The sequence below is a fragment of the Malaclemys terrapin genome, chromosome 1, assembly GCF_027887155.1.
Source record: "Malaclemys terrapin pileata isolate rMalTer1 chromosome 1, rMalTer1.hap1, whole genome shotgun sequence".
Lineage (NCBI taxonomy): Eukaryota > Metazoa > Chordata > Testudines > Emydidae > Malaclemys > Malaclemys terrapin.
The window spans coordinates 89,864,468-89,878,311 of NC_071505.1; the positions used below are offsets into that span (position 1 = coordinate 89,864,468).

Sequence of the window (13,844 nt, forward strand, 5' to 3'; positions counted from 1 at the left end):
CATAAACCAGAGGAAGCATCTGTGTCCTTGAAAGATCGCTCTGTGGAAGTATGCATCCTTCTGGTCGAGGGCAGCATACCAGTCTCCCGGATCCAGAGAGGGGATAATAGAAGCCAGAGAGACCACTTTAGCTTCTATAGGTACTTGTTGAAGTCTCCTTAGGCGTCAATTCTGCGGGGCTGGAGTGGTGCAAGCACACACGGGGCAGAGGGGAAGTCGGTGCCTATCGAGGTCTTGCAGGTCCAGGATAGTCCGTAGACTGCCCTTGGCCTTTGGGATTAAAAAGTACCAGGAATAGAACCCTTTGTTCTTATACTCGAGAGGAACTTCTTCCACCACACCCAGCTGTAGTAATTCCTTTAACTTGGGCAGGGGCCAGGGAGGGGCCACTGACAGGAGATGTCCTGTTTCTCAGGCCTGATCTACACTAAAGAGTTAAGTTGATGTAAGGTAGTCAACCTAATTGTGTAAGCGTCTACACTACAAAGTTCCTCCCGCTGATTTAACTTGCCAGCTACGCCAAGCTTCACCTTTGCGAGAGGCATAGCACTTGGGTCGATGTACACCTCTACCCTAATATAATGCTGTCTTATCGCGTTATAGGTGAAACCGCATTATATTGAACTTGCTTTGATCTCTGGAGTGCGCAGCCCTGCCCCCCCGGAGCACCGCTTTACAGTGTTATATCCGAATTCATGTTATATCAGGTTGTGTTATATCAGGGTAGAGGTGTAGTTAGTTGACGTAGTGTTCGTATAGACACTGCATTGCTTACATTGCCTGTTGCTGCCTTTGATGGCCGGAGACCCAGGCTGATGGACAGAGCCCCACAATGCCTCACTCAACTCAGTGCAAGTGCTCATGGGGGGGACATGCACCACCGACAGAAGGAGCATAATGTGGACACAAACAGCTGATTTAATTACTGCAGTACCTGTAGGTTGACCCAACTTAAATCATTTAATTGTTGTAGTGTAGACATGCCCTTCATTTCCTTTGTGTCTATGTGCCTTACTCTAAAGCCTGAGGATGGGTTGGATAAGTTTGTCTCCATGTTGCCTCCCCCATTTGTGCACTGGTGGAGGGTAGCTGGGATGTCAAAAGCAATAGGCCCTTATGTAGATTGCATGTTCATTTTTAATTCTGAAAAGGACAATACACACAAACTTGTTCAGCTAGCAACAAATGTCAGGCTTCTGCTGAAATATAAGGCTGAATTCCATACCAGTTCTGCAGTTAGATCTCATGACTCCTTCTCAAGGACTGAGACATGAATACTGAGATATATAGGGAAACTTCCTTGAAATGTAACTTCATGGGATGGTGATGTGAATATAGGTGGTTTATACCAGGTATTTAAGAAGTATATTTTTGGCTTTTTAAAAAAATGGTCTGTTAACTTTATCCAAGCCAATATAAACAATCTTTTTCTTGGTATGGGGTGAAGCTGTAGGCTGCTGCTCAAGTAGAGGTGGATAGCTGCAGTCTACCTGGACGTGACTTTCCATCTATTAGAACCAAGCAAGCTTTGGCTGGGAGTCTAGGTTGGGGAATGCAGTTACTTTCTTGGAGTGCTGCTTCTCATTCATGCGTCGTCATAGGGATGCTTGGGTATAGTGAACAGAGATGTATTTGGGTGAGTTGTTAACTGTTCCTCTGCAGTTTCCCAGATAATTTTGATTTTAGGGCCCTCTTTGATCTTGTCTCATTTACCTCTGGACTGACTTCTAACGGAGGATGTTTGGAGGGAGGCTTCTGGGTCTCTGGATATTTTTTCTTACTATAGGTCTCAATAATTTAAGATAATTTTATATAATTTTTGCCATTAGTTCAGACTTCCACAATAGTAACAAAAATACAGTTACTCCACTCTGAGCGTCTCCTGGCCTGTAGGGGATAATTTAGGGGTGGGAGTCAGTGTTACTGAAATAGGAGTCGTTCTCCCATTTGAATTGGTTTAGCGGAATGTTTAGCCCTTCTGGGGTCACAACCCAAATGCTGACAGTTGGGAGGAGCCTTTGTAAAATGCATTAATGTTGGAATGCTGCTGTAACTGCGTAGGGAGTGATGACCACTTTTGACTTCTCAGCACAAATGGGAATCCTGTTTCCTCAGTTACCAGGGGTGGCTAAGGTGTTAAGCATTAATAGAGCTGGATGGTAGGAGAGGTGTTACATTTGAATTACTGCTAAATATTATAGTGTAATTTTACTGATGCTATGACTGGGAGACGTAAATTTGCTAACTTTTTTTTCCCTTTTTTTCCAGGAGGGCTATCGAGGGGTCACTCTGGTGCTGAACAGCATGCAGTCCTTTCGGGAGCAAAGCAGTTACCACGGAAACCAGCAGAGCTACCCACAGGAAGTGCACGGGGCATCCCGGCTAGAAGAATTTAGCCCCCGTCAGCAGGCCCAGATGTTCCAGAGCTTTGGAGGAGGTGCTGGCAGTGGGCGCCGGGGAGCAACAGGAGCATCTGCAGCAATGGCTGGTGAGAGCTCTGGGCACCAGAGCTACCAAGGTTTTAGAAAAGAAGCAGGAGAGTTTTACTACATGGCCTCCAACAAGGATACAGTGGCAGCAGGTGGGCAGCAGCCACCTCAGCGCAGGCCGTCTGGACCAGTGCAGAGCTATGGGCCACCCCAAGGAAGCAACTTTGGGAGCCAGTACGGGAGCGAGGGACATGTGGGCCAGTTCCAAACACAACATTCAGCCCTTGGAGGTGTATCTCACTATCAGCAGGATTATACTGGTCCTTTCTCTCCAGGGAGTGCCCAGTATCAGCAGCAGGCTTCCAGCCAGCAGCAGCAGGTGCAACAGCTGAGACAGCAGCTCTATCAATCCCATCAGCCTTTACCACAGGCATCCAGCCAGCCTGCGTCTAGCACCTCCCACTTGCAGCCAATGCAGCGTCCATCTGCCCTGCCTTCCTCTGCTTCTGGGTACCAGTTACGAGTGGGTCAATTCAGCCAACACTATCAACCCCCTGCTTCTTCCTCTTCCTCTTTCCCCTCCCCACAGCGTTTTGGGCAGTCTGGGCAGAACTATGATGGCAGTTACAGTGTGAATTCTGGTTCACAGTATGAAAGCCATGCTGTAGGTTCTAATTCACAGGGATATGGGACTCAATCTAATTACAGCTTTCAGACTCAGCCAATAAAAAGTTTTGACCAGTCTAAGATGCCCCAGGGTGGGCAGCAGGGGCAGCAGCAACAGCACCCCTCACAGCATGTAATGCAGTACTCAAATGCTACCACCAAGCTATCTCTTCAAAGTCAAGTGGGACAGTACAGCCAAGCTGAAGTTCCTGTGAGATCACCCATGCAGTTCCATCAGAACTTCAGTCCTATATCCAACCCATCTCCAGCTGCCTCAGTGGTCCAGTCTCCAAGCTGCAGCTCTACCCCATCACCCCTCATGCCAAGTGGGGAAAACCTCCAGTGTGGGCAAGGCAATATGTCGATAGGCTCTAGAAATCGAATTTTACAGATGATGCCTCAGCTTAGCCCAACACCATCCATGATGCCGAGCCCCAATGCTCATGGTGGAGGATTCAAGGGATTTGGGCTGGAAGGACTTCAGGAGAAGAGACTTACAGATCCAGGGCTGAGCAGTCTAAGTGCTTTAAGCTCTCAAGTGGCCAACCTTCCTAACACAGTCCAACACATGTTACTTTCAGATGCCTTGGCACCTCAGAAAAAAAGTTCCAAAAGGTCGTCGTCGTCTAAAAAAGCTGACAGTTGCACCAACTCAGAAGGCTCCTCCCAAGCAGAGGAGCAGCTTAAGTCTCCCCTGGCAGAGTCCCTCGATGGCGGCTGTTCTAGCAGTTCAGAGGACCATGGAGAGAGGGTCAGACAACTGAGTGGCCAGAGCACTAGTTCTGACACTATCTACAATCGGGGTAACTTAGAGAGATCCAACTTGTCACCAGCACAAGGCTCTCAGAATGAGCCAGCCAAACTCAGTACCAGCCCTACAGTTAGGGAAGATGTGGGTTCCCCGGGTGAAAAGGAAGTCCTGATAGCAGTGGATGCCACCCCAAAAGTGAACGAAAAGACAGTAGGGGTGATAGTCTCTCGGGAGGCCATGACAGGCCGAGTAGAAAAATCAGGCGGGCAGGATAAATCCTCACAAGACGATGCTCCTCCAGCTACCCAAGCGCCTCCTGGTGCCAGTGGAATAAAAGAAACTGGGCAGGTATTACCGCAGTCAGAGCCTCAAGGAGGGAGCAAAGGGAGTAAGAGTGGGGAAAACAATACTAACCACAATGGAGAGGGAAACAGCCAGCCTGGCCATGCAATCATTGGCTCAAGTTTTTCTGGCAGAACAGAACCTTCCAAATCGCCTGGCAGTTTGAGGTACAGCTATAAGGACAACCTTGGGGCTGGCATGCAGAGAAATATTGGTGGCTTTCCTCAGTATCCTTCAGGTCAAGAAAAAGGGGATTTTCCAGGGCATAGTGAGCGAAAGGGCAGGAATGAGAAGTTTCCCAGTCTTCTGCAGGAGGTCTTGCAGGGTTATCACCACCACCCAGACAGAAGATATGCTAGGAATGCACAAGAACATCCAGGCATGGCTGGAAGCCTGGAAGGAGCCATGAGGCCCAACATTCTAATCAGTCAAACCAATGAATTAACCAATAGGAGTCTCCTAAATAAAAGCATAGGGTCTCTCCTGGAAAGTCCTCACTGGGGCCCCTGGGATAGGAAATCCAGTGGCACAGCTCCGGAGATAAAACAGATCAATCTGGCTGACTATCCTATCCCTAGAAAGTTTGAGATAGAGTCACAGTCTTCAGCCCATGAAGGGGGAACACTCTCAGAGAGAAGATCCGTGATCTGTGACATATCTCCATTAAGGCAGCTTGTCAGAGATCCTGGGCCTCACCCAATGGGTCACATAGGTGCTGAGGCCAGAAGTGGGAGGAGTGAACGTCTCACTCCTGGTTTAGGCCAGTCAGTCATCCTCCCTGGTGGCCTGGTGTCCATGGAAACAAAGTTGAAGTCTCATAGTGGGCAAATAAAAGAGGAAGATTTTGAACAGGCCAAGACCTCAGTCAATCTCAACAGTAAAAAATCAGGAGACCATTGTCATCCTGCCAATGTTAAGCATGAGTCTTTCCGAGGCAATGCCAACCCTGGAGCTGCAGCCCCTGATTCTACTCCAGACTACGTCTCCCAGCAGGACAGCAGATCAACACAGCTAAGACGAGCACCTGGAAGAATGGGAAGCAGCAGAGAGGGCATGAGGGGTAAATCACCTTCTCAATATCAGGATCTGGCTGACAAACTGAAGATGTCACCAGGCAGGAGCAGAGGCCCAGGAACGGACTTCCACCACATGAATCCACACATGACACTGTCTGAGAGGGTCAGCAGGGGTTCTTTGCATTCTCCCTTCCCTCAGAACTCTGAAGGCTCATCTTTGGCTTCGGCATATCACACAAACACTAGGTCTCATGCTTTTGGTGACCCTAACCAAAGTTTGAATTCCCAGTATCATTACAAAAGGCAGATATACCACCAGCAGCAAGAAGAATACAAAGATTGGAGCAGCAGTTCTGCACAGGGTGTGATTGCTGCAGCTCAGCACAGGCAGGAAGGGGCAAGGAAGAGTCCAAGACAACAGCAGTTCCTTGAGAGAGTAAGGAGTCCCTTGAAAAATGACAAGGAAGCAATGATGTACATCCAGGCTAGCTCTTACCATGATACTGGAAACCAAGAAGCTGGGCGCTGTCTCATAGGGAGTGATGGTACACAAAACAAATGCACCGAATTAAAACATGGTGTCCAGAAGATGCAGCAACAGGAATCTGGTTGGGATCTCTCCCGACAGATCTCTCCTGCCAAGAACAGTGGGCCTCTAGGAGCAACCAATCAGAAAAGGTTTTGCTCTCAAGATAGTGATGGGCATAGGCGGGAGGAATCTGCAGATTTGCCCAAACCTAGTAATGCGATGCTGAGGCTCCCTAGCCAAGAAGACCAGTCTCCTCAAAACCCCTTAATTATGAGGAGGAGGGTCCGTTCTTTCATTTCTCCTATTCCCAGCAAAAGACAGTCGCAGGATATGAAGAACAGTGGCACAGAAGATAAAGGGCGACTGCTTCTCCCCTCAAAGGAAGGCGCTGACAAAGCATTCAACTCCTATGCACATTCATCTCTAAGCCAAGATGCTGGCAAGCCACTCCCAAAGGGAGACTCCTCCAAGGATCTCCAAAGTCCTGACAACAGGAATTGCCCTGCTGTTTCCCTCACAAGCCCGGCTAAGACCAAAATATTGCCGCCACGGAAGGGGCGGGGATTGAAACTGGAAGCTATTGTTCAAAAGATTACATCCCCCAACATCAGGAGAAGTGTTTCCTCCAACAGTGCTGAAACTGGTGCAGATGCAGTCACCCTTGACGACATCCTGTCCCTCAAATGTGGACCACCCGAAGGTGGGAGTTTGGTAAGTCATGGACCAGAGACAGAAAAGAGAAAAGGGGAGACTGTGTCAGATCCAGTGGGGCAAGTGAGCCAGGAATTGACTAGTGAAACATCTCTGCCAAGATCTTCAGAAGAGTGGCACAGCAGTGGGGATGACAAAGTCAAGAAGGAGACGCCTGAAGTTGCTAGTGTCAGTAAAGAGGTATCTGGGGCCAATGTTGCCACACCACCTTCACAGAAGTCTGGTAGTCAAGGACGATTAGACGGATCCTTAAGTGGAGCTGGAACTCTGATGTTTCCTGACTCAAAAACAGTTTCTCCTTCCAGTATGTTGATTTCTGAACCAAACCCAAAGTCTGAAGAAAAAGATGGAGATATGACAAATATTTCACCTAAGCCAGATGGCTTCCCTCCAAAGGGATACTTCCCCTCTGGAAAGAAAAAAGGGAGGCCTATTGGTAGCGTAAACAAGCAGAAGAAGCAGCAGCAGCAGCAGCCGCCACCACCACCTCCTCCACCAGTGCCACTACCACCACAGCCATCAGAAGGGACAAGAGGTGGAGAACCAAAACCTAAGAGACAAAGGAGGGAGAGGAGGAAACCTGCAGCACAACCACGAAAGCGGAAAACTAGACGGGCCACTCCAATTGTGGAACCTCAAGAACCAGAGATCAAGCTGAAGTATGCCACCCAGTCGCTGGATAAAACTGACACCAAGAACAAGTCCTTTTTCCCATACATTCATGTGGTAAACAAGTGTGAGATAGGCGCTGTGTGCACAATCATCAATGCAGAGGAAGAAGAGCAGAACAAGTTGGTGAGGGGCCGAAAGGGACAAAGGTCACTGACACCCCCTCCTAGCAACACTGAGAGCAAAGTTCTGCCCACCTCAACTTTCATGCTGCAGGGCCCCGTGATAACTGAGTCTTCTGTCTTGGGGCATCTGGTTTGCTGCCTGTGTGGAAAGTGGGCCAGTTACCGCAACATGGGAGACCTCTTTGGGCCTTTCTATCCCCAGGATTATGCAGCTACGCTGCCCAAAAACCCGCCTCCCAAGAGGGCCTCAGAAATGCAAAGCAAGGTCAAGGTACGACACAAAAGTGCTTCTAATGGCTCCAAGACCGATACAGAAGAGGAAGAAGAACAGCAACAACAGAAAGAACAGAGAAGCCTGGCTGCCCACCCCCGCTTTAAGAGGCGGCATCGCTCTGAGGATTGTGGTGGGGCCTCTCGGTCACTTTCAAGGGGAGCTGCTTGTAAGAAAGCAACCACTGAGGGTGGCAGTGGCAGTGAAAAGACTCCCTTGGACTTAAAAGCCCCCATGCCCACTTCAGAAGGTGGCCCTGAGCTGGAGTTACAAATTCCTGAACTACCTCTTGACAGCAATGAATTTTGGGTCCACGAGGGTTGTATTCTCTGGGCCAATGGAATCTACCTGGTGTGTGGCAGGCTCTATGGGCTGCAGGAAGCTGTGGAAATAGCAAGAGAGATGGTGAGTACCAGAATTTACTGTGTATTGATGGATGAAAGGTTTTTCCTTTTGCAACCATAGAATTTTTCCCTCCCTGTAATATCCTTTTTTTCTTTCTGCTATACCTCAAGCATCCATGTTTCCTCTATATAAATCTTCAGTAGTTCCCTTTTGATGAAGGGTAAAAATCCTACTTTAGGTCACCTAGTGAAATTTAGTTTGGGCTGAGATTTTTAAAGCCACCTGAAGGATTTGGATGCTCTAGTACCTATTAATTTTAATGAGAATTAGTTGTCTGAGGGATTTGTATATCCATGAAGATCTCAGCCTTGTTCTTTATCCAGTTTCTATTAAATACTGATTCATATCCTACAACCACAAAAGTGTAGGTGTGGCCTTTGTAGTAGGGAGGCCATTTAGACTAGCTAGTGGTGCTGCAAGTCTGGATCAAGGTGTATTGTGTGTATTGATGAGCTTCAAAAAGAGTACTGTCTAGTCCTTATTGGCCAGAAAGATAGTTGCCAGGATGTGAGGACTTGGGGATGTCTATATAGATTCCCAGGCCAGAAAGAGCCATTGTGATCATCTTGCTTGACCTCCTGTGTAACACAGGCCATAGATCTTCTTTGAAATAATTCCGAAAGTATATCTTTTTAGAAAAACATCCAATCTTGATTTAAAATCTGCCAGTGATGGAGAATCCACCAAGAACTTGGATAAACTGTTCCAGTGGTTAATTACTCTCACTGTTAAAACTTATGCCTTATTGCCAGTCTGAATTTGTCTGTCTTCAACTTCCAGCCACTGGCTTGTGTTATAGCTTTCTCTGCTAAATCGAAGAGCATGTTATTAAATAACTGTTCCCCAGGTAGGTACTTAAGGACTATAATCAAGTTTCCCCATAACCTTTTCTTTCTTAAGCTAAACAGATTCAGCTCCTTATGTCTGTCTTTACAGGCATATTTTCTAATCCTTTAATCATTCTTGTGGTTCTTCTCTGAACCCTCTTCAATTTATCAACATCCTTCTTGAATTATGAACACCTGAACTGGACACACTATTCCAGAAGTGGTCGTACCAGTGCCAAATACAGAGGCGAAATAACCTTTCTACTCCTACTCAAGATTCGTTTGTTTATGCATCCAAGGATTACAGTAGCCCTTTTAGCCACAGCGTCACACTGGGAGCTCATGTTCAGCTGATTATCCACCCCGACCCCCCGTTCTCTTTCAGAGTCACTGCTTCTCTCAGTATTCACCCGTCCTGTAAGTATGGCCTGCATTTTTTGCTCCTAGATGTATACATTTACATTTAGTTATATTAAAGCATGCATTGTTTGCTTGCACCCAGTTTACCAAGCAATCAAGATCACTCTGAATCAGTGACCTGTCCTCTTCATTATTTATCACTCCCCCAATTTTGCATCGTCTGCAAACTATCATTGATTATTTTGTTTTTTTCCAAGTCATTGATACAAATGTTAAATAGCATAGGGCCAAGAACCAATCCCTGCAGGACTCCATTAGAAACATATCTGCTCGATGATGATGATTCCTCAATTACATTTAGAGACGTATCAGCCATTTTTTAATCCAGTTAGTGCGTGTCATGTTAATTGTATATCATTCTAATTTTTAATCAAAATGTTATGTGGTACCAAGTTAAATGCCTGACAGAAGTCTAAGTATATTACATCAGTACTATTACCTTTATCAACCAAACTTGTAATCTCATCTAAAAACCCTTGTTGAGTGACATTTAATTATATTACTCTCCTTTAATTCTTTATTAATGGAGTCCCATATTATCCACTCCATTATTTTGCCTGGAATAGATGTTAGACTGATAGTCCTATAATTACCTGGGTCATCCCATTTACCCTTTATAATATTGGCACAACATTAGCTTTCTTCCATTCTTCTGAACTTTCCTGGTGCTCTAAGATTTATTGAAAATCAATGTTAACTGTCCAGGAACTCCTCAGCCCGCTCTTTTAAAACTCTCAGATACAAGTTATCTGGACCTGCTGACTTCAAAAAATGTCTGACTTTAGTAGCTGCTATTTCACATCCATCTGCGATACTGATAGAACTGAAAGTGTTCTCATCTAATTATGAGACTATATCATCTGTTTTTTTCCAAATATAAAACAAATACTTATTGAACACTTCTGCCTTTTCTTCATTATTATTATTGATTCTACCGTGTCCATATAGCAATGGGCCAGTGCCATTGTCACTATTCTTTTTGTTCCTAATATACTTAAAAACTCCTTCTTATTGTCCTTAACTCTGCTGACTATAGATTTCTCTGTGTTCCTTTGCTTTCCTTAGCAATTGTCTTCAATTCCTAATTTGTTATTTATATTTATTACTCTCAACTTCCCTTTCTTCCATATGTCATTTTTTTTTTTTTTTTAATAGCTGCCTTCCCTTCCCCTCTAAATCAGGTCAAATTTTTAATCAGCATGGGCTTCCTCCATTGTGGCTCGTTGGACATATAGTAAATTCTCAGTTATTCACTTTTTTTCCTGAGTTGGTTCTTCCTCCCAGCTGCTTTGGCTCATAATTGTTTTCAGCTTTGTGAAATTGGCCCTTTTAAAACACCCAAGAGTGTGCGTGTGTATGTGTGCACACACGTGTGTGTGTGTGTGTGTATATTACTGGTTTGGACTTTTATTCTGCTTGCACAATATAAATGTCAGATACCTAAACTGTCATTAATTTTTAGTTTTGCGATCAGTTCCTCTTGAGGAGGTCTAATATAGAATTCTCCTATGTTGGTTGCAACACTTTTAAAGTTAGGAAATTGTCATCTAGAATATTTAGAGTTCCAAGGATGTCTTAGTAGTGACAGCATGAGACCTCCAGCATGTCATTCAAATTGAAGTCCCTCATGATCATGCAGCTTTTTTTCCTATGTATTTATAGGTAGGTGTGTAAAGTGTTGGTCATTCTGTTCCCTAGCATGATTTGGTGGTATGTAGCAGACACCAGCATTAAACCCCCAGTTTGTGCTTTATCTGTTAGGGTGCTGAACCATAGGCATTCAAGGTCAGTTTCTTCCGAGTTATCAGTGACTCGGAAACAGGTAATGTCCATTTTGATATAAAGTGCCACTTCCCCTCCCCTTTTGTCCACTCAGTCATTCCTAAATAGGTTATAACAATAGATTATCAACATTCCAATTGTGTGACTCATCCCACCAGCTTTCAGTAATACCAGCTATATTGAATTTATGCTCATAAATGAGCAATTCTAATTCTTCTTGTTTGTTACCCAGGCTCCTAGTATTGGTGTATAGGCAATTAAAGAATTTATCTTCATGTCCTTTGGATCCTTAATTAATTTGGTTCTCAGTATCTGTATTCTTTGCTAAATGAGTGCTCAAATCTTTCCTAATTTTTACCTTCCCCTTTTATTAGTTTGACGCCTGCCTGACTCTTCCAGTGAGTCTTCCCCAAGGAGATTGGTTTCCCTTATACTGAGGTGGAGACCATTCAAACTGTGCTGTCTCCTCTGATCACAAAAGGTGGACCAATGTTCCACAAAACAAAAGCACTTAAACCTACTTCACTTAGCTAACCACTAGTTAACTTCCAGAATCTTCTGCCTTCTGTCTTCCTTCACTCATGGGACATGAAGGATCACAGAGAAAATTGCTTGGACATTCTTCAGCATGCTTCCAAGTTCCCTGAAGTAATCTTTTATCTGTTGGATATCCTGCAACGCTATGCCATTAGTGCAGATATGAACCATCGCAAATAGATTTTTGCCTGTTGACTTCAGAAACCTGTCCAATCTTAAAGTGGTGTCTTATGTCTTGGCTCTGGGAAGGGTATAGCATGCCAGTTCTAGGAAAAACAAGTTACAGGATCCCCTGGTTGTAGATAATGATGTGTATTGCTAGGAGTGGGAGGTTGACACTTGAAACAACTGGAATTGCAGTAGTACAGGGACAGGCTTCCCTCCTCCTTCATACCCGTCACGATTCTCAAAACTTTTTCATATCTCCCTCCATCCAGGTCCTGGCTCTTGCAGAGACCTGGGTCCTTTTGGCTGACACTGCCTCTGCAGCTACCTTCTGTTATGGAGGCCTCTCCTTTCCTCAGGCCATGTCTAATGCAATGGGGACTATACCAGAATAACTATGGCTCTGTACATATGCTGGTATTGCCCTGTATTCTAAACACAGCCCACACCGATGGAAGGGGTTTTTCCATCAGTGTAGGAACACTGTCTCCTTGAGTGATGGTAGCTAGGTCGATGGAAGCATCTATGCTGGAGGTTTGGTTGGCAAAGCTATGTTTCTGTAGGGTGAGGATTTTCCATACCTCTGAGTACCATAGCTATGCTGATCTAAATTTTAAGTTTAGACCAGGCTTTATTCCTTTGACCCTGAATCAGACCATTGCAGAGGAGGCTGTGGATGTTGGGTTTCTTTCTCATTCTTGCTGTGTCCAACTCCACCCTGCTTCTTCCCATTCTTTTGAATAATACTACCTCTGACTCTCATTTCCACTTCCCTCCTTGTTGCTATCATCTACTGTCCACCTAACTCTTTCCCAGTCAGACTTCCTCTCTGATTTTGACTCTTGGCTGTCTCTCTCATCTGCTCTTTACAATCTCCCACTCTCGTCCTGGGTGACTGACCCCTACTTCCATGTTGATAACTACTCAACCCTTTTCCTTGCCCTCACCTCCTTTCATTCAGCCTGCAGCCCTGGTTCAACTCTCCCGCTCATCAAAAGGGCTGTTCACTGGACTTGGTCTTCACTAAGCACTGCATGCTCGTGTGCATGCACTCTCTCTCTCTCTCTTTATTGCTGAATTCCCCCTCTCTGATCCCTTTCAGTATCGCCCAAGTGCCCCACCCATATCCCTTGTCACTTGGCTTTTCTGTGACTTCTAGTTCATGAGCATTGGTGACTTCTCATCTGCTTTGAGCTATCTCCTACCTACCCTCTCTTCCCTTTCTTCTACTGATACGGTGGCTGATTCTCTATGCTTCATTCTCCTCTGTTCTTTACTCTTTTGCTCTCTCTCCCATTGTAAGGTCCACCCTGCCATCTTCCAGTCCTGTCTGACTCCCAGCATCACACTGTGATGGATGTCTGAGAAATCCCATGACTAGGCTGTCTTCCTCCACTACAGGTTCCTTTTCTGCTTCTGTTCTGCCATCATCTTAGCTAAACAACTCTACTTCTTCACCTTAATTGAATGCCACACCTGCAGTCCCAGCCACCTTTGTCTTGCTCTTCAAGTTTCCCATCTCCCGCCTTCCCTTATCTCTCTGCACAGGATTTCGCTGATTTCTTCTGGATATATATTTGACAAAATACATTGTGATTTTCCCCCTCCTCTCAGCTGTGCTGCCTTCCCTGCCTACAACTCTCTCTCCTTTCTCCTTTGTCACAGTCCCAGAAGTTTCTCATCTGTTCTTTTCCTTTAACCCCTCCACTTGCTCCAATGATCCTTTCCCATCCCATCTCCTGATTTTCCACTCACTGACTTTCATCCCTCTCCCTTACTCTTCCCTTTTAACATCTGATCTCTGGTTCGTCTCCTTCACAATACAAGCATGCTTTAGTCTCTCCCATCTTAAAAAAACCACTCTTGATCCACTTGCATCTCCAACTACCTCCCCATCATTTCTAAGTCTGCTGAACGTGCTGTCCTACAGTTGCTATCTGGAGTTCCTCTCCTCCAGTTATTTTCTAAACCCCTCCAATTGGTCTGCTCCTTGCACTCCACTGAAACTGCTCTTGCGAAAGTTTATAATCCCTTTTTAGCCAAAGCTCAGAACTAGTACTCTACTATCAGTCTCCTTGACCTCTCAGATGACTTTGATATTCCCTACCATGCTCTTTTTCTTGAAATCTTGTCCTCCCTTGGCTTCTGTGATTGTCCTCTCCTGGCTCTCCTCCTACCTCTCTCATTGCTCCTTCAGTG

The 13,844-nt window shown here is 45.5% G+C and overlaps 1 protein-coding gene across 7 annotated transcripts in view; it reads left to right on the top strand.

The window, feature by feature from the left end:
- Positions 1 to 13,844, top strand: part of TCF20 (transcription factor 20) — a 193,532-nt gene that overhangs the window by 113,710 nt on the left and 65,978 nt on the right. For all 7 annotated transcript variants that reach the window (XM_054030338.1, XM_054030348.1, XM_054030377.1 and 4 more), the window contains one exon: positions 2,269 to 7,914. In XM_054030338.1, the coding sequence (XP_053886313.1) occupies positions 2,305 to 7,914 (5,610 nt within the window). In that variant the 5' untranslated portion in view covers positions 2,269 to 2,304. The remainder of the gene's footprint in view (positions 1 to 2,268; positions 7,915 to 13,844) is intronic.